Source organism: Benincasa hispida, chromosome 12 (genome assembly GCF_009727055.1).
Source record: "Benincasa hispida cultivar B227 chromosome 12, ASM972705v1, whole genome shotgun sequence".
Classification (NCBI taxonomy): Eukaryota; Viridiplantae; Streptophyta; class Magnoliopsida; order Cucurbitales; family Cucurbitaceae; genus Benincasa; species Benincasa hispida.
In genome coordinates, this window is record NC_052360.1 from 47566180 (window position 1) to 47589116 (window position 22937).

General features: G+C 33.4%; 2 protein-coding genes across 5 annotated transcripts; both read right to left on the minus strand.

Moving 5' to 3' along the window:
* Window positions 1–1146: 1146 nt before the first annotated feature.
* On the minus strand, window positions 1147–8397 carry LOC120092858 (probable sucrose-phosphate synthase 2). Its single transcript, XM_039051087.1, has 12 exons — window positions 7828–8397; window positions 5072–5304; window positions 4920–4983; window positions 4123–4818; window positions 3862–3990; window positions 3625–3756; window positions 3361–3537; window positions 3218–3271; window positions 3051–3113; window positions 2002–2949; window positions 1785–1912; window positions 1147–1576 (listed from the first exon to the last, which is right to left on the minus strand). The coding sequence occupies exons 1-12, from the start codon at window positions 8110–8112 to the stop codon at window positions 1288–1290; spliced, it is 3198 nt and encodes a 1065-aa protein (XP_038907015.1). The 5' UTR covers window positions 8113–8397; the 3' UTR covers window positions 1147–1287.
* A 6186-nt stretch (window positions 8398–14583) lies between these two features.
* On the minus strand, window positions 14584–19125 carry LOC120067229 (pentatricopeptide repeat-containing protein At1g73400, mitochondrial). 4 transcript variants are annotated; one of them, XM_039018752.1, is made up of 3 exons: window positions 16746–19125; window positions 15542–15617; window positions 14584–14926 (listed from the first exon to the last, which is right to left on the minus strand). In XM_039018752.1, the coding sequence occupies exon 1, from the start codon at window positions 18888–18890 to the stop codon at window positions 17211–17213; it is 1680 nt and encodes a 559-aa protein (XP_038874680.1). In that variant the 5' UTR covers window positions 18891–19125; the 3' UTR covers window positions 14584–14926; window positions 15542–15617; window positions 16746–17210. The 4 variants fall into 4 exon arrangements, with proteins under 4 accessions (XP_038874680.1, XP_038874681.1, XP_038874682.1 ...); XM_039018753.1 differs by lacking the exons at window positions 14584–14926; window positions 15542–15617 and having other exon boundaries at window positions 16563–16964; window positions 17052–19125; XM_039018754.1 differs by lacking the exons at window positions 14584–14926; window positions 15542–15617 and having other exon boundaries at window positions 16563–16969; window positions 17052–19125.
* Between the last annotated feature and the right edge of the window lie 3812 nt (window positions 19126–22937).

A 22937-nucleotide genomic window follows, 5' to 3' on the forward strand; every position in this document is an offset into this window, starting at 1 on the left:
AGGATTGTTAATATTTAAGATTAAAATTTCCATAAATAAAAGAAGGAAAAAATGCACTGTGTGAGACTAAAACATTTAAAAAAAATTAAAACTAAAATGATTATTATCTTAATATTAAATCATATTGTAAATACTATTTTATTAAATTAAAATTTTACAATTACTTAATTCATCAAATATTTAATGTTGTACTAATTATAATATTTTTTTACATAGCAAAGTGATAGACTATCAATATTTAAGATTGAAAATTTCAAAACAAGAAAAGAAAAGTTAATAAAAAAATGTTTGGGTTTAGGCTTGAACCTTGGGACAAAGAAAAGTGTAACACACCACCATCACTCCAAACGGTTATACATTGTCCAAATTTGAACAATATTTTTATATAAATAAACAGCAAATATTCAATTCAACTCCATTTATTTACCGTTATTTTCATGTAACGATGATACTTATTTCAAGATAAATGAGTCTCTTCAAGAGACCATTATAATAAAGACAAGAAAACAACACATTTTTTTCCTAATTAGTTTAAAAAATACCCCTTTTTCCTAATTTATTTTTAAAACCACACTATTTATCCAATAAACCGAGTTATTGACATATGTCCTCAACCAAATATTCAATTTTTCACTTTATGTGTTGTTCCAAATCGTGATCCATTGTATTTACATTCCAAAACTTTTATAATCACTAACTACGTTTGAATTCAACAACATATAGGAGTAGAAAATACGAATCATCTAAAGAATAATCATTTGTCCCTTCTTCCCGTTGTTCATTACCTCTCTTTACTTTTAGCAAAATTCATAATTTTATAAAGAATATTAGAGGCAAAACATATAAAAACCAAAATAGTTATGTTTTAATAAAAAATATTATTTTAAAGGCTCAAAGTTTTTTTTTTTTTTTTTTTTTGATATCCGTGAATATTCGAGCCAGCTTACGAGCACCTCCACTAATCTCATAGAACATCCCGCCTAACCCTTTTAAAGTATCGGGAAAATTCATAGGATATTAAATTCTTAGTAGGTGGCCACCATGATTCCTTGGCCATTTTGACCTTTTTTGATGTTCTCACTACCACTAGGTCCATCTATGATGTGTTTAAAAAGGCTCAAAGATTAAAATTTTTTTGAAAATAAGTTATGAATCTATATTTTAAATTCAGTCTCCAACAATAACAAGTTTTTAGATTGAACAGCTACTAACCACTATACAAAGAAAAATTTAATATAGGAAACTGAATGAAGCAAGAAACTGGTTTCATTGGCCTCTTTAAAAAGCTCACATTTTGGAAGCAGATAATGAAACTTGCTTTATAGCACTTGCAATCTCTTCAGCATTTGCATCCCCATTAACAAATGTCACCAGTGGGCTCTCACCTGGAACAATGTCATCTCTTGCATAGCTTCCTGATGTCCTCAGCAGCTCTTCTGACCCCTCGTTCGCCATTCCTTTCATGATTATCGTCTTGTGAGTCCCTGATATCATCTCTTCATAGTCGGTGTCCCCGCCCTCCCCGAGGAATACATACATATTCGAAAGGTTCATTCTCCATCGCACGAAAAGGTACCTACAGTTGATACGAAAAAGTATGGAGTTGAGATTATAACATCTTCGTATGTACTAGTCTAACGAGCCAAAATAATCCAATGTAATAGTGGACTGTAGGTTTTCAATATGGCTTTTAATATCGTTTCAGATGAGAGACGAGCGAAAACGAAAAAGAGCATAAGTTTAGAACTTGTTATGGACTTCATTGAATTTGTATAGTGTCAAACCTGAGTGCTTGAGCTCTTGATGCGAGTAAAGGAATGATTTGCATTCGAGTCGAGCTTCTGCAATACATTGGATGGCACCGAAGTCCGCGCATCCGAAGCTTCTGCCTCAAATCGTCGACTTTCATCGCCTGAGGAAAGAAAAGAAAGAAAATCTTTTGGTGTGAGCTCAAGTAAAGCTGCACATATAGCAATGTGATGTTGTTAGCTTTTCACCTACCTTATTGGGATTCTTTACTAAGTAGGAGATGCAATGAGCATTACTCGATTTGCTATCCTCCTGAATCGGACTACGGAATTTGTCAGAATCTTCTTCAGATGCATTCAACAACTTCAGAATTGTTTTCTTCAAACCGTCACATCCCCAACGATAATCAATATGTGAAGCGTAATCTGGATCCGGGTACAGTTTTCCATCTTCTTCAGTGTAAGAACCCGGATAGTAAACCTCACTTCCACTACTGCAGATTAAGGCATCGAACTCATTAAGTTGTATTTTTCCAGACCTTAAGAATTCTGCGGTCTCTGCCAATGGCATTGCTGTTGATAAAGCAAAGCCTGAGACTCGTGCAACTTGAGTGTCAAGACGACCAGCTTTAATAATCTCCTGCAACATCTTGATCATCTTATTTTCTGGAGCCCCATTGCTCTCATAGCAATCAAGTGCTATAACAATCAACCTGCGTCGTCGTCTCAAAATTGGATACTTTCCAGGGGTATTCTCCAGCATTTTATTCCCTTTTTCAGTCTCCGTTGATTCATTCCCTGACCTCTTTATCTTGCTCAAGACTCGCTTCACTTGGTCCTGCAAATCATGGTCATCAGTGGATGCAGCAATATCAACTGATGCATTCAGTGATGTTTTTTCTCCATCAACCGAAAGTCTGAGTGACATATCTTGGACGTCCTTCAGTGAATCATTGAAGGATTCCTCGGTGGATATTTCGTCCCCTGGGGTGTCGGTTTGCCACTGTGGGTGCCTCATGCGGCAGGCTGCCACTCGAGTCAAGTACGTGCGGCAATGCGCTGGCCAGGAGAACAGGTGTATGTTCTTCAAACCATTTTTCCTACAGTCATTCCACAAGTTCTTCTCTGATAGCAACTTTAGCAAAGCATCAGCAATTGCTTGCTGATCATGAGGGTCCACAAGTAGACCATTGTTTAGTGCCTAAAATCACAAAAACAAGTTCACATTGTTACTCAGATTGTATGAATAAAAATATGAGTTCATGATAAGAATTTCAGATCAGTTTTTTAGGTTCTCTTTACTCGATGAATGTCAACCGGTCCGCCATTTTTAGTTGCCACCATTGGGAGTCCATGTGCGGCAGCCTACAATAATTCAGAGGCATAAATCCAACTGAGTTTTTGATCAGCCAAGAGAAACCAATAAATCACATAGCATATCTAATGATAACCATTAAAAAAAAAAAAACCTCAATCAAGGTAAGCCCGAACGGTTCGACCAATGCTGGATTAATGAAAACACCCTAGCAATGTTTCAAAAACAAGTTGTAATGTCACATAAGGGTGTGGTTATGAGAAGCAAATGAGATCCGTGATCTCAAAAAAATCTAACCTTTGTTTTTGCTGCAAGCCGGTATATGTCTGGAACATCAGATTGTTTATGATGCTTTGGGTATGCCACTTGACCATAAAGATCATATTTGTCGATAAATTTTATAACTGTTGTGAGCACGCTAGCATTACCGGCTGACATCTCATCGATATCATCTCTATTCCCCATGATCAGTGTCTGCAGAGGAAAAAAAAACATGATTTGTCAAAAGGCATTTATCATATAGTTCATAACTTAATCATATTATTGAAAAATTCAACTTACTAGATTAGCAAGTTCTCTCAATGGACGACACTCTCCGAAGGCTTTCAAGAGAGTGGTTATATTCTTCTTTGGATCCGGTCTCGACAAAGCCAATATCATAGGTTTGTGGGGGTTGGTAAGAAAACGCATCACCTAATATACAATTATATAACTTAAGACGAGAAGTAACAATGTAATGTAAGATGGTTCAATAAGAGTGAAAGGAGGAGTGGAGGGACATAAAAATTGGACACTTACATCAGCCCATATTGTTGGAATCGCTTTTGGAGAGGACCCGTCGCTTGTAAGTTGTGTTAATTCGCCATCAGCATCAGGTGCATCTTCCGGAACCACAACATTGCTGAAATCCATACCGGGAGGAATGACCTGCAAAGAACTTCGGTCTTGAGTTCTTCATTAGAATGTCCAAACAAAGTAACATATAGCGAAAATCTACCTCTTACATTTTCACTTATGGTTAACTTTGGCAATAAAAGATGAAAAAACTGAAGATCTTACCACCATCCTCGGCATGTACCGACCATGGGAAATTACTCCACGCCGAGCCCGAGCCCGCAACACTTTCTCAAGTTTGACATCAAATCCATCATAAAGTCCCCATTGCTCGTCTATTTCCTGTTTGGTACTTGTTATCACAAGTTCCGCTGCATCAAGAGAAAGCTCTTCTGCTTCGATCCTCCTCATTATTTTATAGTTTGAATTAATATCTTCTTTTGATTGGCGTCCCTGCTTGAGAAGTTGTTCGAGCTTGTTTCTTCCGAGTGAGTGTCCTGTCAACACCATCGGGACATTCAAAGCACCTGAGAGAAGAGCAGCACTATCTCCAGCATCGGCATAATGTCCATGGATGACATATGGCCACACAGGTTGACCACCACCAATTTGTTCTCCTAAAGCTTTGGACATATTAAGAACATGTGCTAAAGCTCCATCTACAAACTCTTGAATATGGGGCCATAGTAATTCTTTCCGCAAATACTTGTCCCGTGGACCAAACGGAATTCTTATGATATAAGCTCCACTGCTTTCTCCGACATCACCATCACCTTCATCGGTTCCGGTACTTAGCATCTCCGTTGGCTCACCGTAGCTCCAATCAACTTCTGTTGACAAGATCTGCCGAGTAAAAAGGTCCACTCTATATACCCCCGGCATTTGTGCTAGAGCACGAGAAAGCTCTACAACATACTTGACCTGAAAAGGTATGGTTTTAAGATAGAAACACCATTTAAACAAGATCAGATAATACAAATCTAGTTATAATTTAATTTTCTTCAAATGACATTGTTTTGCACCTGTCCACCAGTGTCAGAATCGCGACCAAGCTCCATGTTATCTCCCCGAACCAAACCGTGCAAGCTGTGATGAAGCTCAACAAGAATATTGGAGGATAAACATATAGTTGAGTTATTTAGGTGCATTCTTATTGAATTAAAAAAATGGTTACCTGATGAGAATAATATAAAGTTTCCTTTCCTTTTTATCTTCAGACCAAACTTCGAAGTTGGAAGAAGTCCTCTGGAACTCTACCTTTGGAGTCTCGTTTTGCACCATTTCGCTCCCGGCATCCCCCTTTTCTCCTTCTGATAAGTCTTCCGACATATCTTCCGTCACATCCATCCGTCCTTGTTCCCGCTCCAATCTCCGATTTGTGAACCGTTGAAGCTCCTCCCATTCCAACTGTACACAAAAACTTTGAGTGCACCAAGTAATAATCCAAAAATTATTTCCCTTTCAGCAAAAGAAAACATCGTTTCTTTTAATCAAAGTGATCGGGACAAACGTAGCGAGATTCTTGTAACTTGCAAGTTTGTATATACATCAAAAAGCACTTTAAAAGTCGATCTAGATAGACCCTAAAGCTTTCACAAACACTTCATAGCATATCTAATGCAAACAGGAAGACTTACATTGCCAATGCCTACATCATTTAGCCATTGCAAGCAGAAGTACATATTCCAATGGACAAAATTTGATACTATCTACATATTTTATTGCATTAAAATGATTTTATCAATTTAAGAATATAATTATCGATCACTTATAAATACAAGAAAACAGTAAGTTAAAGCATTTTAGTTTCTACCTTCTTTTTCAAATCACTCTGGCTCTGGCAACTTCTTGGTATTTATACTATACAATTAAGTTCAAAGTACTTTGAAAGATTTAACAATGGGCTCCCAACATTACAACTTTTGATGTATTCAAGTCATATGGATGACCAAATAATTGATTCACAATTCACATCTAGTTTTGCCCATGTTTCATACATGTTATTTCCCACTGAACTTTTTAAAGAAAATTTCAATCTAGGGACTTGTTACCTTTTCACAAGTATAATAGTTACAAACAAAAATTACAAGGCCCAAACCAATGTCTAAGGAGTAATAATCTAAAATACACTTTATGTGAATATGTTTCCAAAATAACGAATAAACTACTTGCATGAACTATTTTCAAGATTTATTGAAAGTACAATCACTAAATTTGGATATCTAAAGATATAAAAACCAACATGGAATGATCCAAATTTACAAAGACCGAAATTATATTTTATGTTTCTTGCTTTGTTATCTACTTTCTACCTATGTTTTCAAAACAAAGTCAAAATTTGAAAACTAAAAAAATTAGTTTTTGAAAACTTATTTTTTGTTTTTAAAATTTAAGTAAAATTAAACTCCTATAGATGCAAATCATTATAAGAAATTAAAAGAAAATAGACATAGTTTATAAAAATAAAAAAACAAAAAATGAAATGATTACCAAATGAAACCTATATTGTTTAAATTTGGTTTCTATAATTAAAAACACTTCAATTTAGTCAAACTACACCCGTAAAAAAACTATTAGTATCCAACAACATTAACAAATTTTCTGACCAATTTTCATTTTAACTATATATATAGGGAAATTACTTGATAAAACTACTAAAAATATTTACACATAATAGTAAAATATCACAGTTTATCTATAATAAATCGTGATTGGTAGCTATGATAGACATATTATAGTAGTCTATCGTTGTCTATCATTTATAAATATTTTGATTCATTTTCCTATATTTGAAAACAATCCCCTCTATATATAAACTTAATATGTAACCTGTTTAAGAGGAGTAAATCTTTAAGTTTTTGTATAACTTTTTAGATCTAAGACAAATTAAGAGGCAATCGAAACATGTTAAACACTAAATTAAAACACCAATATATTATCCACCAAGCTATGCTCAAATTCGCAAAACTCTCTTAACCTATAACCCTAAATTAATCCTATAAAGTTAAACTTAACCTATATTATCTATATTCTATAATATTATTACAAGTTTATTATTAAAAAAAAGGTATGTAGAATAGGACAAAAAGCTGAGCGTTTACAGAATCAGCTTCGGTGGACGACCTCCACCTCTCAAAGATTCTCTGAGTAGAAAACAAACAGTGCAAAAGTTTCGAATCTTATCGATCAAACGAACCAAAAGCTTCAGAATCACATCAATGGCAGAAAAAGAGAAAAGAAAAAAGCAAAAGAAGATGCAAAATTCACATGTATATTCCAAAGAAGAAAGAACGCAGAACAATTTCTGGAAAAAAAAAATATCCATCGCTGTTCATCACGAACAAAGAAAAAAAGATAACTATTATTTAGTTAAAATGTCGTCTATATACATCCAATAAATCTGAAATCTAATTTATAGTTAATTTTTTTTATTAGAATTGGTTAAATAGTAATAATTGTAATTTTCAAGTAAGAAAATAAAATGGTTTCAAAATTTACAGTAAAAGTATTAATATATAACCAAAAAAAACTTTTAAAAGATTAGCAACAAACTAGCGGTCCAATTTATGGTATAGATTGACTAAAATTGAACCAATTTTAAACTAAAGAGACTAAAATTGACTTTTTATTATACAATTTTCATATTCTTTCAAAAATTTAATATTTCGAATTAATCAACTTACACGTAGCTCAATTAATCTTAAAAACAAAAACAAGTGGATATTAAATCGGCGTAGAAGGAACCCTTCGATGGTGATTACTATGAAAATTTTGTTAATAAAAATGGTGGTGAGCGCTGAAAGATGAATTGTGTAAGGATAGTTTTGAAAGGATTAGGGAGGAATGGTAGAAACAAATGAAAATATTTTTGAATGGTTTAGAAAAAGTAAAAAAGAAAAGAAAAAGAAAGAGGGAAAATTAGAAGGGAACCTGCTTCTTCTTGCGAGTGAGATGCCAAATCCGCCAACACATATTCTCAAGTCTTGAGCTCCGCTCGCGAGTGTTGCGAGTGGCGACGACCTTGAGCCATGTCCGATGAAGGTCAGATTCATCGACGCCGCTAACAACTTCCTCCACGAAGTATTTCGTCGGATTGAAATGACCTCTGTCGCTCAAATTCGCCGCCGCCGTCGCCGGCTTCTGGTCTTCAATGGCCGTCGCACCAGTATCCAATATCGCCTCCAAATACCCATTAATCCACTCATTCCCGGCCATTATTTTACCCTCGAAACAATCAGAGTAGTGATTTGATTTCTAGAAGGGCATTGGTTTCTGAAATTAAATTAAAACTGGAGAGTTTTGTTATTTATTTATTTTTGATACAATTGTCATAATACATACACTGCGTTTCAGTTTTTTTGGCTAAATGCGATGGGATTGGAGAGAAGGGAAGAAGAAGAGACACGTGGCAGCAGTTATGGCGGAGGTGGGGGAGATGCGGTTGGAGAGGGTGCGTTGGAGAGTTTTCACCATTTCCAACGCTGTCCGTTTCTCGATGCGTACTTGCCGCTTTTGGCCTTTTTAATACTATAACTACACTATTTTATTTTATTTTTTTAAAAATTATTATTATTTAATTTACCATCAAATTTTTCGTGTGTTTGTTGGAAAAATATATATTTGTTCGAGGTTTTGAGTCTAGTTTGAATTTAGTTTATACGCTCTAAAATATTAAATATTTCGTCTAAGTTTTGAATTTGGTTTAATCTTAGTCTCTAAATTTCAATTTTACTGATATTTGAATTTTGTTTCAATTTAGTCTCTATGTTTTAAAATTTGTATTTTTAAACTCATTTTTTTTATAAAATATTAATTTTTTATNAAAATTTAAATTCATAATTATTTTTAATTAATTAATAGAAATTTACGTAAATGATTGAATGTGAGTATCTAATGAAAAATTGAGGTTAAAAATATAAAATTTTGAAACTTAAGTACTAAATTGAAATAAAAGTAAAATCTCAAGGATAAAATTGTATTATTTTGAAATTTAGGTACTAAAGGGAAACAAAACTAAAAATTTAAGGACTAAATGTGTAACATTTTAAAATTATGGACCAAATAGAAACTAGAGTCAAAATTTAGAGACCAAAAAGATAATATTTTTTTGTTAATGTAAATTTTGAAATTTACGTCTATTTTAGAGTCTTGAATTACACGTTTTATTTGATCACTAACCCATATTATTTTTATATATCAATTGATTTTTTTTAAAGAGTTTCTTGGATTGACATTAACTAGTTAATTATCATGTTATTTAATTTGATTGCTGTCATGAGCTAGTATTGTTTTTTAGATTTACATAAATAAAAGACTTTTCCTATTCTATATAAAAAAAAATGACATAATTTTTGTAATGAAATGTAAAAGAAATAAACTATATATAAAAAGAATAAATAAAGTATTAACGTATTTTTTATTTTAGAAGTTAAAAGGTCAGCCTTTAAAGCTCAATATTACTTTTACTATTTTTCTAACTAGAAATAATTCAATTAAATATCATCTAGAAAGTTTAGAACATGATCAAAATTTGTAGCGAATGGTAAAAATCATCAATCCACTTGATATGATTGACAAATTCATCCTCCACAATCATCTACGACGGATTAAATATAACATTTTGAAGCAAGATGTATATTATTTTACGTCAATTGTACCACTAGCCACATTTAACATATTTTAATGAAAATAAAATAGCATAATTGAAATAAGGAAAAAAATTTAAATCATAAGTACTAAATTGAAAAAAGATCCAAACATTATGAAACTAAAATCTATATTTACTTAATTTGAGCACAATTCAATTATCTTGTGAGTTGCCATATTTAATATTTTTTAAACAAATAAAAATACAATGCAAAAGAAGAAAATGTTACAAAAAAAATTATATTTGGCCAAGGTGACATTAATTTATGTTTCACATTATCATCCAAGCGTCTTTTTGTGCAATGAAATTTAACTAGTTTCTAAATAGAATAATTTTATTGTCTTGATAAGTTGTATTCCTTCATGTAATCACAATGTCCCTTAAAAAAACTATATTTTGTCATTCTAACAAAAAAAAAAACTTTTTTTTCACTTACATATCAACAATGTTAATGATAATTAGAAATCAATTAAAATGAATGAGTAAAAATAAATAATTTAAAATTAACCAGTGTATAATTAAACTGAAAATTATTAAAAATATAGACTAAAATTGAATAAATTTTAAATTACGTGAACTAAAATTATATTTCAAACATTTTTAAAAAAATGATTTAAGAAGTAAACTACAGTTGGCGGCAAGGATGATTTGAATGAAAGAAAGAAGACGGAGGAGAGGTAGAAAGAAGAGAAAGAGATGATAGGGAATATATATATATATATTTTAAAAACAATAATTAAAAATTAAGAAACGAAGTTTCTTTCTCTTTAAAAACAGGCGTATTAGTAATTCAGGAAGAAACTGGGAAAAAAATGTATGGATGATCTAAAAAATGACTTAAAATGTCAAATAACCCAAATTTTCAGAAAAATGTTAAATGATCTTCTGCTCATGTCATAGACAAATAAAATTATGTTACTATCTTTCCTTTCCTTTTATTTATTTTATTTTCTTTCTTCTCCAGATCGCATCTCCTCTTCTTCTTCTTTTCCCCTTTATTTTTTCCTTTATTTTTTCCCCTTTTCTTTCTTCTCTAAATCACACCTCCCTCCTCATTCTAGATCGAAGACGGCTACACTTTCTCTAGCATTACACCACACAGACAATTCCAAAGCGACCAACTCAGGCAGAGTAAGGCTACAGAGGGCGGACGAGAGAGAGACCAGATAAGACCGGACGAGAGCAAGATCGGATGAGACCAGACGAGACAACTGATCTGTAAAAGAGGAGAGTCATGTGAGAGAGGAAAGATGGAGTGAGAGAGGTGATGAGGCGAGAGTGCGAGAGAGTGATAGGTAGAGAGAGTGAGAGGTTATTCTGTATGTGCCAGAGTTTCATTTTGGTAATTTTATCTAGATTTGACGTCAACAAAAGATCATTTGATATTATCTTGAAAATTTAGGTCATTTGACATTTTGGACCCAATTTTTGGATCATCTGTATAAATCTCCCAAGAATTTGATGGATGGACCATGGGTGTTATCAAAAGTAAATTGTGGAGATAAATTTCTTTTTTTAAACATAAATTCATTAAATCGAACTATCGATGAAAGCAAACACCAAACAAATAAACACCATTAACTCCCTTCAAGAATAAGAGAAAGAACAAAAATCGGAAAAAGACATCTTTTTGACCCAAAAGAGGATACTAAAAAATACTAAATTGTGGTATCTTCGATATTTTTGTTCTCCTCTCAAAACCTTACAACAACGAGAAATTATTAGAGAGAAAATTTAAAAACCCAAAAACAACATGAACCAAATTTTAGGTACCAAAAATATAACTTTTAGAAACAAAAATACTATTAATCTATTAAGTTAAACAAGTACTTTGGTGGGCACAACCATGAATACCTTTCTCATATTCCTTTTCCCTTTTTGCTTTTAAGCGTGTTGCATTTACAACCGCTCAAAGGCCAAAGGAAAAAGAAAAAAAGATAGAATATTTCACAAAAATTGAACTTACAAAATGGACTCCACAAAGATGTCTCTTTTTCACATGAAAGATTGTTTTGTTTATAAATTGGAAACCCTTTCCTTTTTAATCTAATTTATTACAAAAGGTTACAAGTGGTGGCTTTGAGTTTAAAAGGAAACTGCACATTTCCCTTGAGATCAAAAGAAAGCTTTTGATATGAAAATGAGAAAGAAACAACTATCTCTTGAAACAACTCTCTCTTTCAACCCACCATCTCAATCCACCATATATCCTCTTCTTTGTTAAATCATATCTTTGAATATGGTATGATTTAGTACATGTTTCTGTTTTTAAAAAGAAGTTTTGGTTGATTATGTTTATCTTTGATTTATGCATGTTAGAGTGGCTTAGAGGTGCACAATGTGTAGACCATTAAGAGAACCATATGGATTCACACATGTAATAACATTTCTGACGAAGCTAAACGAGCTTGCTGCGTCAATTGAGCTTGATTGATACGATTAGAAAGTTGTTAGGTCAAGTATTCTATTGAGCTAGGTACAAAACAAGTCAAGCACGTGCCACATCTTTGATTAATTTTCACTCTCATGTTAGGTATGGATGTTAGTTAATTCCACTAGAAAGGTATGCAATACTATTCTAGCTTAGTTTGACACTATCTTGGTCTAAATATTTATTAAGCATTGAAGCATGTTTGGTACAGGACCATATTGGCATGAGTATCTTCCTTGCAGATCGTCTTGATGCCTCGACTTGATAGTTCACATGGCAAATATTCCCACTTAGAATGTCCTTTTAACACCTATTAACTAAACACATACTTACGACGACTTCCGTAAGAGTACAAAGTTTTCTTGATATTTGGTTAGACAAGCAAAGTATTAAGAAAAATACTTAGGTGCATTTAGGGTAGCACATATTTTTGTACATTTCACTAATTGTCCATCATAATTTGACATATGACAAACCCCTTTGTTCTTTTTTTTTTTTGAAATATTTTAATTATATTTTTATGTGAGTGATAAGAGTGGGATGCATCAAAATGGATGCTACTCGAGATGCATTCAAGTACTACCAAAGTTTTAAAACAATTTAAAAATACTTTTTAAGAAATCACTTAATTAGTTAGTACTTCTTCAAAATATTTCTTATGGTTGATACTTTACTTAAAAACACTTTTATTAAAAAAGTATCTCAAACTGACCATTACTATTTCTATGTTTATTTAAAAATGACTTCTTCAACCCATCATACATTACCACATTGGATTTTTTTTTTCCTTGAAAAATTACACCGTATTTAAATATTTTATTTATTTAATCCTTAAATTTCATAATATTTTAAGTATGTCTCAAAAATTCGAATTATGTTTTTCTCTTTCATATAATTAACATAATTGTAATACGTAGTACTTTTAGGCTAACAATTTTTTGAAGAATTACAAATATGACAAAACCGATAGATTCAATTATTGATAGATTCCAGATCTAAATTTTGTTATATTTAAAAATTCTTTTGCATTGTGTTATATCGACTAATACATTAAATCTGATTGCTATATTTACAATTGTCCCAATTGACCATTTATCATGGGTTCACAGCATGCAAAACTTGCCATTCCATTTCTAAGTTTAAAAAAAGGGGGAAAAAAAAACTCTTTTAAAGCACCATCCTAAACTCAATAAGAGGGAAAATAAACCCCAATCCCACCATGGATTCTTTATTTGTTGTACTTTTTGCCAACAGAGGTGTGGAGTAGGAAATAGTCACGCAAAAGTGATAGATACTGAATAATTTTAATTTACATCCTGTTTTGGGATATGGAAATTCATAGTTATCATGTTTTCAATTTTAACCATTGAAATACTTTATTAGTTAAACTAACTCATAGCTACTAACTCATACCTTCAAATATTTATGGTATATTTAACATATTATGTCAATTAAAGCATAATTCAATTAGTTTAGACCTATCCTTCAACTTAAGAAGTCAAAAGTTAGAATCTCTCAAATTTTAAATGTTGTCCAAATGACTTAATATGAATTTGTATTTTAACCTATAAAGGGTACAATAGAATCAAGATTACAAGAAATCTAATTACGTTGAAATTTGTAGTATGGAATCAGGTTAGTTTTCTAAATTTCTGAGGTATGTAGAGTTGAGTTGAATTTGACTATTTATTAATAATATTATCATGGACTACTTTTGTATATATTTGATGTCTCCTTTATGTTACCTAAGTTTGTGATATAAATACTTGAGGTGGAAGAAAAACAAGAATCAAGCTAGAACATTCTTAAAACGATCCCAAAAGAGATACCATAGAACATAAATAAAGTGATACCATAGAACATAAATACACTAGCATATTCAACCAACTCTGTTCTCTCTCTCCCATTCTAAGAATATGTGGTTAAAGTAAGCCAATCCAAGAAGAGGATTAGCAGCATCAAGTCATCAACCAAACTTTATCTCCAATTGGGTTATGTGTGTGAAGGGAAATGATCCCTTTCAACTCTCTACAAGTTGCTTTCCAAAACCAATATCACTATAAATATGTTTTGGTGTTTTTCACCAAAGCACATGAATGCCCTATCATCCAATATACAACTTTACATCCTCATTACCTTGTCTTGTCCTCAATTCTCTCTTTTCTTTCTTACTCATTTGGGGGCTTTTTCGTCATTGTATTCACTATTCTAATTTATTATATATACTGCATGTATATTTATTTAGATGTCGAACATATAATAAACTCAAAAGAGATAACTTGAATATGACATTAGCAAATATTCTTTATATATCCGAAAGTTTTAATCTCACCTCAATCTTGTAATTCTACGAGCCATATATATATATATATATACATATATAACTAAAGATCAATACGTACCTGCAATGTAGAAGTCAATCAGAGCATAGCTTAGTGGATAAGACCGCTACCTCTACTACCCTAATTGTGGAACTAAACAAAAACTATTATTTATGTCAAATAACATCTTAAGTAAATCATCTCGATGCATGTCATTCTATGATAACAATATGACGACTCATTAACCATTTAACTGAAATGTAGGTTAACCATCACTTGCTTCATGATTAGCAAAGAAAACAAAGTCATCGATTATTGTCCTCAATGAATCCATTAACGCTCTTTTAGAAAATTTTACACTTTTTTCTTCTTAAAAATACATATTGTCGAAGTCCTTCAAAAAAATTATGATCTAACCCAATAAAAAATTGATAGTCCTAACATTACGCCTATATTTTAGAAATATCCAAATAACTCTTTTAGACTAACGAGCTAGCGCTTTTACAAGGAGTATCAACTTGGAAAGAAGCTAATTACCCCCTTTGGCTTCTTCTTGGCATTTCAGGTGGCATATGGCTGATGGAGTCCAGTTTCTAACAGAGGTCACAAGTCCCCCAACTGATGCAGTTTCTGCGGTCAATGGATTTAAAATCAAGAAGATTGAAATACCTATCATTGATGTTGGCTCTTCAGATACAAGATGAATATGCACCAAGTTCAATACAGTTTTGAACATGACATTATTATTATTTTTTTTAAATAAGAAATTTCTCCTGGATGTAATGAAAGGGGGGTTACAATGTTTCGGAGATGCAAACTCTAACAAGGAGCGGAAAAAATAAATGAATAACAAATACACCAAAAATAGATAAATTTTCTGACAACTAAGACCAACAGATCGGCTCCAACTGCAGAAAAACAAAGGCTACTGCAACGCTACCAAAGAAATCTAAAAATCGACCAGCAACCAATGAAAGATCAACAAAGAGCAGATAAAGCAGACTGAAAACTCTTCAGCAAAGCAGGAACTAAAAACCAAAGAAAAAAGTATTTGATGAATCAGCACCAAGAAACTTGAAAAGAAACAAACTCATAACGCTATAAAATCTTTCAACAGGAGAACGACACAAGGCCCAACAAGAGAAATTAAACCGCTACCACTTAAAACCTCCAAAAACAATAAACAAGGAACCAGACACCAAATATAGAGCAACCCAAAGAAAGATCTATCCTGAATTTCCGCACCTTAAAATGTTTGCTCCTTGTGTATCTCCAGAATGACCTATCCTGCTGCTGATTTTTTGGAAGTCATTTCTTCAAACTGTAAAAAGATACCCTACCTGAGTAAGGTCTCTTTATAGATAACCTATCTACACATTTTCACAAATAAAATCACATTATATATCTGAAAAACCCCTGTTGTTGACATTTCTGTAATGCCAGAGGATTTAATTTGATTGTATCCAAAAGTATGCTTACACAATGCTACTATTCTTTACAATTTTGTATATTATCTGGTATAGATCTTAGTGCAACTTGACTTATTATTGATCAGGTTTGTGGAAAAGTATTTTGGCCTTCAGCTCGAGGAAGATGACGATGAAGAGCATTGTGCTCTTCCCTCAAAGGTCCCTGAGAGCGATGATTATCTCTCTCGAGCAACTGTCAAGAATCTTTTTGAGTTCAAATACACATCATTGTGGATACCAAGATGAAGATTAGACCTTTAAAGTAACATATCAAGAATGAAGAAAAGCAATCCCACATTCAAGGCAACCATTAACTACCACAAATAATTTGAGGATATTGGTTCTACAGAAGTGTCCAATGCTCATAGTTGTAACTTGTACATAAAGAGCTTATAGGAAACTCTTATATCGGCATCCCATAAATTTTCTAAGCCACCTGATATGTATATATGGAAGCCGGAACCTACATCTATATTGCCTTCTTTCTAAATAAATAAAAAGAAATGTTGTGGTTATTGTATTGGTCTTGTTTAGCAAGATATGATGGGTGGTATATCGATAGACAATCAAATTTCATCCTCTAAATTGGATATATGTCACATTCAGCTTGAATCAGAATGTCATCGCAGTTTACTAAAAAACTATGCTACTACTTGAATGAGATTGACAATGCTGAAAATGAAGAAGAAATATTCAAAGAGAATAATACCTACCCTATGCTCTAGAAGCTTTCAATTAGTCTTCCATTAGCATATTAAAAAGCAACAAATATGTACATTTCCAATAAATAGATCATATGTCATAAATAAAATTTCTTAATAATGCTAGAAATTATTCAGGGATGATCTCCTCGAAGTGTAATGAATTGAAATCCTTGTAACATCAATAGGTACATCTTCCAGGAAAAATTGAAACATGAGAATGTAGATATATTTCTTCACTATTCACCTACTTGAACACGTTGCGTCCCCCAGACTTACCAGGGCTAGGTTAGTTTCTGTGTTTCTTTCCTGACTTGATGGAATGGGAGTCACAAGGCTTAAAGAAGGCCGAGGAGCGGGGTAGGGCGAGATTTTCTTTGGTTTTTATGCTTTGACCAAGCCTTTTTGGGGAAGGCACAGTAGCTTACATGTCAATTTCATTCTGCCCTCCAATTATGATCTCTACTCAAGGTATTTTGCGCATGCTTTACCACCTAACTGCACTAATTAATAAGAGAATTAGATTCTAAACTCATTTAAGACATATCAACCTATAACTGAAATGGCAAGAACTTTCATATATACATTGTATTTAGAGTACATGGTGCAGAAATGCTCAATTGAACTTGCTTCTCAAATTAACATGCCTAATATGTAACAAATGTTACATAAAGACTAGTCGTCAATAGTACAACACATCCAATATGGGAAACAATTTGGATTCCGACATCTACCCAAGTCTTATTACTTTCCTCTCAAACTCATGCTCATCCGCTTTTGATTCAGAGAAAAACGTCTGGCCATGGCAGGGTTGTAAAACTTTCTCATGTGTTCAGACAACCGATGGATCGCTTGGAGATTACCATTTACAGAGAGCTGCATCAAAAATGAGTCGAACTTCCGATAAGGGAGCTTCATTCCCTTGTTTACCACTTCCTCTAAAAGGAGACATGCATCTCCAACTTTGTTGCAATCAAAAAGCCCCTCAATCATTATACAATATGAATCAACATCCCGAGCACAACCATTTTTATCCATTTCAAGCCAAATATGGAAAGCTCCATTATGATCACTCATCTCAAAAAACATAGAAATCAACATGTTGTAAGTCTGTACACTGGGTAAGCAACCAACTTCAATCATTCTATCACAATGCTTGAGTGCATCATCACTCATTTTATTATCACAGAGAACCTTGAGGAAACAATTATAAGTAACTATATCAGGTGGGTAACCTTTCTTTCCCATCTCTTCCAAAAACTTGTAAGCTTCCTGGACCTTTCCAGCCATACACATCCCTTCTATCAGTTCCTTGTACGTAGAAACGTCGGGAAGACAACCACTTTTTATCATGTATTCCAGAAACTTGAAGCATTCTTCCATTCTATCATTATTAGCAAGAGCCACAATCATGATTGCATAAGTCTTTGCCGTGGGTGAAGACAAAGTAGAACCTTTTGTTCTCATGAATTCAAAGAGTTCACATGCTTCTGTCAACATCCCCGCTTTGCAGAAGGATGCAATAGCTGTGTTATAAGTAAAATTATCAGGATCGTAGCCAAGCTCAATCATCTCTTCCAATACCCTCATCCCTCTTCCTGGTTTCCTAACTCTACACCAACCAAAAAACAATATATTATAAGTGTTCGCATCAGGCTTCAGTTTCTTCTTCACCTTCTTAAACAGAGCTTCAGCATCCTTAACCAGACTACATTTACACAAAGCGTCCAGTAACAAATTAAAGGCATTGATTTCTGGCTGTGTCTTCACTCTTATCTTCTTCTTCTTTGCAAACTTTTGCAAATGAGTCAAATGCTTCTCTGTATAGTTCCTCAAAATCCCAAAGAGAACCTCAACAGGAACGGTATTCTTGTCATTTCTCTTCATATAATCAAGGAGGTCACAAACTATTCGAAACTGCTTGACCTTGTACCTAGTGCTAGAGAGTATATCAATCATTTCATTATAAACCAGAGGCTCATGGGAATAGTTCTCTTGACGCGCAGCCCATGTAAAGAATCTAAACGCTAATTTCTCATCAAAGCGAAGCCTATAGAGAATCTCTGCAACTAAATCAGTACTCAAATGGACACCTACCTGATCAAGGGCATCCTCCATATCATGATGTGCGTAAGAATTATCCACGATAGCTTTGTGTAACTTATCCGCATCTCTTTCTGAAATTTCTTCCCCTTTAACTTCATTGAGAGTAGAGTAAGATCCTGATCGAACAAATTCTGAATTAAAACGGACCAAAAACGTAATCGAACCCGAAAGGGCAGGAATCAAGAGCGAGAACTTGGGAGGGTAATATAGAGCTGGTAGAATCGAAGAACTTACAGACGATAAACGGCCATTGATGCTGCGGAATGATGAAGGAAAATGATTTCGAACTCGAAGCAAGCGTTTGGAAATCCGATTCATGCTCAAAAACCAAGTTTCAGACTATACTGAAGATTACGGAAGGCAAGAGAACAGAAAAATCAATGAAGAAAGAAGTAACTGAACTTGAGAAATGAAAAACTACAACCGGCGGTGAAAAAACCGATCGGCGGTAGACGGCGCAGTTCTGCTGCTTAGCTTAACCATCTGCTTCGCATCTACCCAACGCCCTCGTAGACTCCGAGTTCGAACATATAATACCACTTTCTTTTATTCTAATTTAAATTAAATTTCCCTTATTTATCATATAATTAAAAATAATATATTTATATACATAAAATCACCTCAAAACTACCTTTGAAATATAATTCATTAGAATTTCGAATAAAAATCAAGACTTACAATTGTGTAGAAAAATAAAATAGTGTAATGATCTAAGTTTTCGTTCCAGATCATTATCACACCATTTTATAGGTCAATCTAGGTAAGATTCTAGAGAATTTCTATACCAAGGATATATTAAAATATTTATAAAAGTTTAGAGATAATATTATAAGAGTATTTTTTAAACTAATTGCAAACTTCTAAGGATTTTTTTTAATTTAACCTAAAAAATATCTTTCTATTTTAATTTGACTATTGAAAAGTAAATTTTGGTCTACCACAAATCATCAAATCATTTTTCAAATTATTGACAAAAATTACTAATTATTGAATTTGGAACTATTTACAAGTCAACATGTGTATCAAATTGAAAATTAAAGACAATTTGACAGATTCCGATAATATCATGTATCTTCGTCATGACCATTGGATTAGATTGAATAAACTTAATTTGTCAAATTGGGACATAATATTTGGTTTCACGTTCAATTAAGTTGACTCTTTCAACCTAAAAGTCAACCAAGCCCAAAATTCAATTGATTGGACCCAACGACCATCCAAACTTATATTTCCTCATGGAAACCCTATAAATAATAAACGAGAATTGGACGAGATAGCAAAATTGAGGATTTGATTTTGAACAACAAAAATTGGAAAATTTCAAATTTATGGCAAACCCCACTCTTTTGCATGTGCTTGCAATTTCGGAGTATTTCGAAAATGCTCTCTAAAGGATCTCTAGTAATAGTCTAATAACATTCTCCATTTTCCAGTTTTAGATCTTTTTAAGATTTTTTTTCTACCGACCTTAACATAACTCAACTAGGCAAGACATTATTATATAATTGTTCCATAGATTAGAGGTTCAAATTCTCACCTCACATATTTTTCGACCAAGTTTTTCCTTTTCCAATCGAAGTGAAAAGATATAAATTCTCATGTACCATTTATGCATTACACTAACTGGATTTTATAAGTGCAACAAGCAATTACTAATAGACTTCAATCATCCAATTCTACTTCATTTTAAACATTCATAAAAGATGTTCCTTCACAATGTTTTTTCCCCCTTGTTACAATAGGTAACCTTTTCAATTTTTAATTTTGACTAGCTAATAACTTGTTAATCAAATGCTCGCTTTGACAACATACTCAAACTTCTATATCATATAAGTCAAATTTTTCATAATCACATAACCTTAATAAGACGACAACTACTTACATATATTTGGAGGATCATAACCAAGATAGTCAATGGCAGATATGTAGACTAATTCTCCAAATATAGCCAAAAGGAAAAAAAATCCTTGTCTATCAATATTAGGCATTCAATAAATATATACAGTCAGTACCACTATTTTCCATCATCCAAATAATACCTACCACCTTCGATGATATATACTTTTTCATCATCATCCAATATGATAGTATATCAACCTGAATATAATTCAAGTTTAGATTGAAATATCCCTTTTAATTATCGGCATTCTGTGGTCCAAAACAAGAGTAAAATCAATACCCTGAAAAAATATAATACAATATATAGATGATATTAAGGTATTAGAGGGACATTAAAGATATATTAGTAATTAGTTGGGAGAGTTGGTTATGGAATTTGGTTATAAATAGAGATGAGGATAGGGAAGATACGACAATTTTTTGGTGAGTGAATTACTTGTTAGTGATCTCAAGATTGAGAGGACCATGTAACTTGAATTACTTGGTTTATCTTGTAGTTTGGTTACTTATTACATCTCAATATATTTAGGTTCTATCGATATCCCAACCCGAGAGCCTTTTGGTCACCAATCATACATAATAATGAAGTGTTTGGCCCAAGGAGTAGGAGTTCGAGGAGTAGAGTTGTGGACTCCAGTCTAAGGAGTTCGTAGGCCCATGACTAAAAAACATCAATTTTATGCCTTATTAACTTCTTACACTGTGAGTCTCACAATTTCACAACTCACCAGACTTCGCAACTCAACTCTTTTCACCAACCATCGGGAATCCCCCTCATATGATGCATTTTTATCAAATTTGAATTTGACAGGATAGAGAGAATTGAAAATCTATAACAAAAATTCATTTCTGGCTTAGGTCATATGTTTCCAAGAACTTGAAATACTATTTCTTGAAGCAGAAGAGCAAAGTGTGTGCCTGCAATTGAAAATGTGTTTCCTGTTCTAATCTAAGCCAGTAACTTGAAAAATGATTCAACACCATGTATCATCACCAATACCAGGTCCCACAGCTATAAATTTGAATTTAAGGTCAATGATTAACTAGCTGAAACAAATCGCTACATTCCATTCCGTGCACGCCACTGCAAGTTGGAGAAAGAAATGACAAAAGCATTCTTTCATGAAGATATTCAATCGTCGCAAACTCGCAACGAGAAACCATTCTCGCCCTACAACAGAAAGAGAAAAAAAAAAGTGTTCTTACCTCAATTGAGGAGATCCCATCGCTCTCCAAGCCTCTCGAATGCTGGAATGAAAGTTCATGAACTAAAGCAAGACGTGTTAGCTTTCTTGTCCTTCAACACAACAGGGAGAGATGCAAATATATTGAAAAATGCAAGGTGATATCATAAAGCAAGTAAAAGTTGGTGTAAATTTATTGACTATGATTATTGTTTGGTAGTAGATCACAAGGGCAGTATTACTAAAGAAGGAAACAAGGAGAATAAAACCTGTAGCATAGAAAGAGAAGATAACAATAAAAGATGAGAGGAACTTTATATTTCTTATTGTCATAATTCAAGCTAAACAGAATAGCACAAGATGGACCAAGTGCCAGACAATAAAAATTGAATGCATACAACTATTTCTCAGACCTTTACAGACTAATCCATTGCTGCAAATATTCTTGCAGATCCCACATAGTTTTCTGATCAAGTTCATAAGATAAAGTGTCAACCATCGACAATAAATTGATCGTCTTGGTTGTCTGCCTCAACTCTTGTGCCATCGTGGACAATTCCATTCACATGATGTAAATTTTGCATCATTTGTGAAATATAATGGTTACTAGCACTAGTATGATCAGACAGTGCAGAAGTATGAGCAGTCCATTGAGAGACAATACCGAGTAATTGACCGGTAAGGTTTTGCTGCTCATGGAGAATGCGAGTCTGGATCTGATTCATTTCGGCCCGGTGCTGGTTCAACATATTGTCAATCCTATTCTTCCATTCTAACCTTCTCTTGCTCATCCTCTCCTCCCATTCTCTCTCGTGATTCAATTTCTCCTCTCTTCTTCTTTCCATCTCCATTCTCTCCTTCTCCATAGCTTCCCACTCTTGAATTCTCTGCTTCCTCAACTTGTCTCGGGCTTTCTCCCTCTCCGCTCTTTGCACTTCCCCTTCCTCCCATTTTTGTTCCCATTTTTTCTCCATTTCATATCTTAAACACTCCCACCTCCGACGCTCCTGTTCTCTGTCGACCTCACGTTTCTCAAACTGAGCCTCCATATCCTTCAACCGCCCTAGCTGGTTCACGAGAAATCCCCACGCTTTCTTCTCCAATCTTTTCATCACCTTCCTCTTCTTCTTGTTCTTCTTAGGATCAACTTCTTCACAGAAAAAGCTGTTCTCTCCATCCTCCTTCAGCTGATCATTATCATTAAAGTTTTCTTCCGCTTCGTCCCCATCGAACTCGAACCCCAAGCCCATCACCTCATTGTCAACACCATCAATCCCAGCTG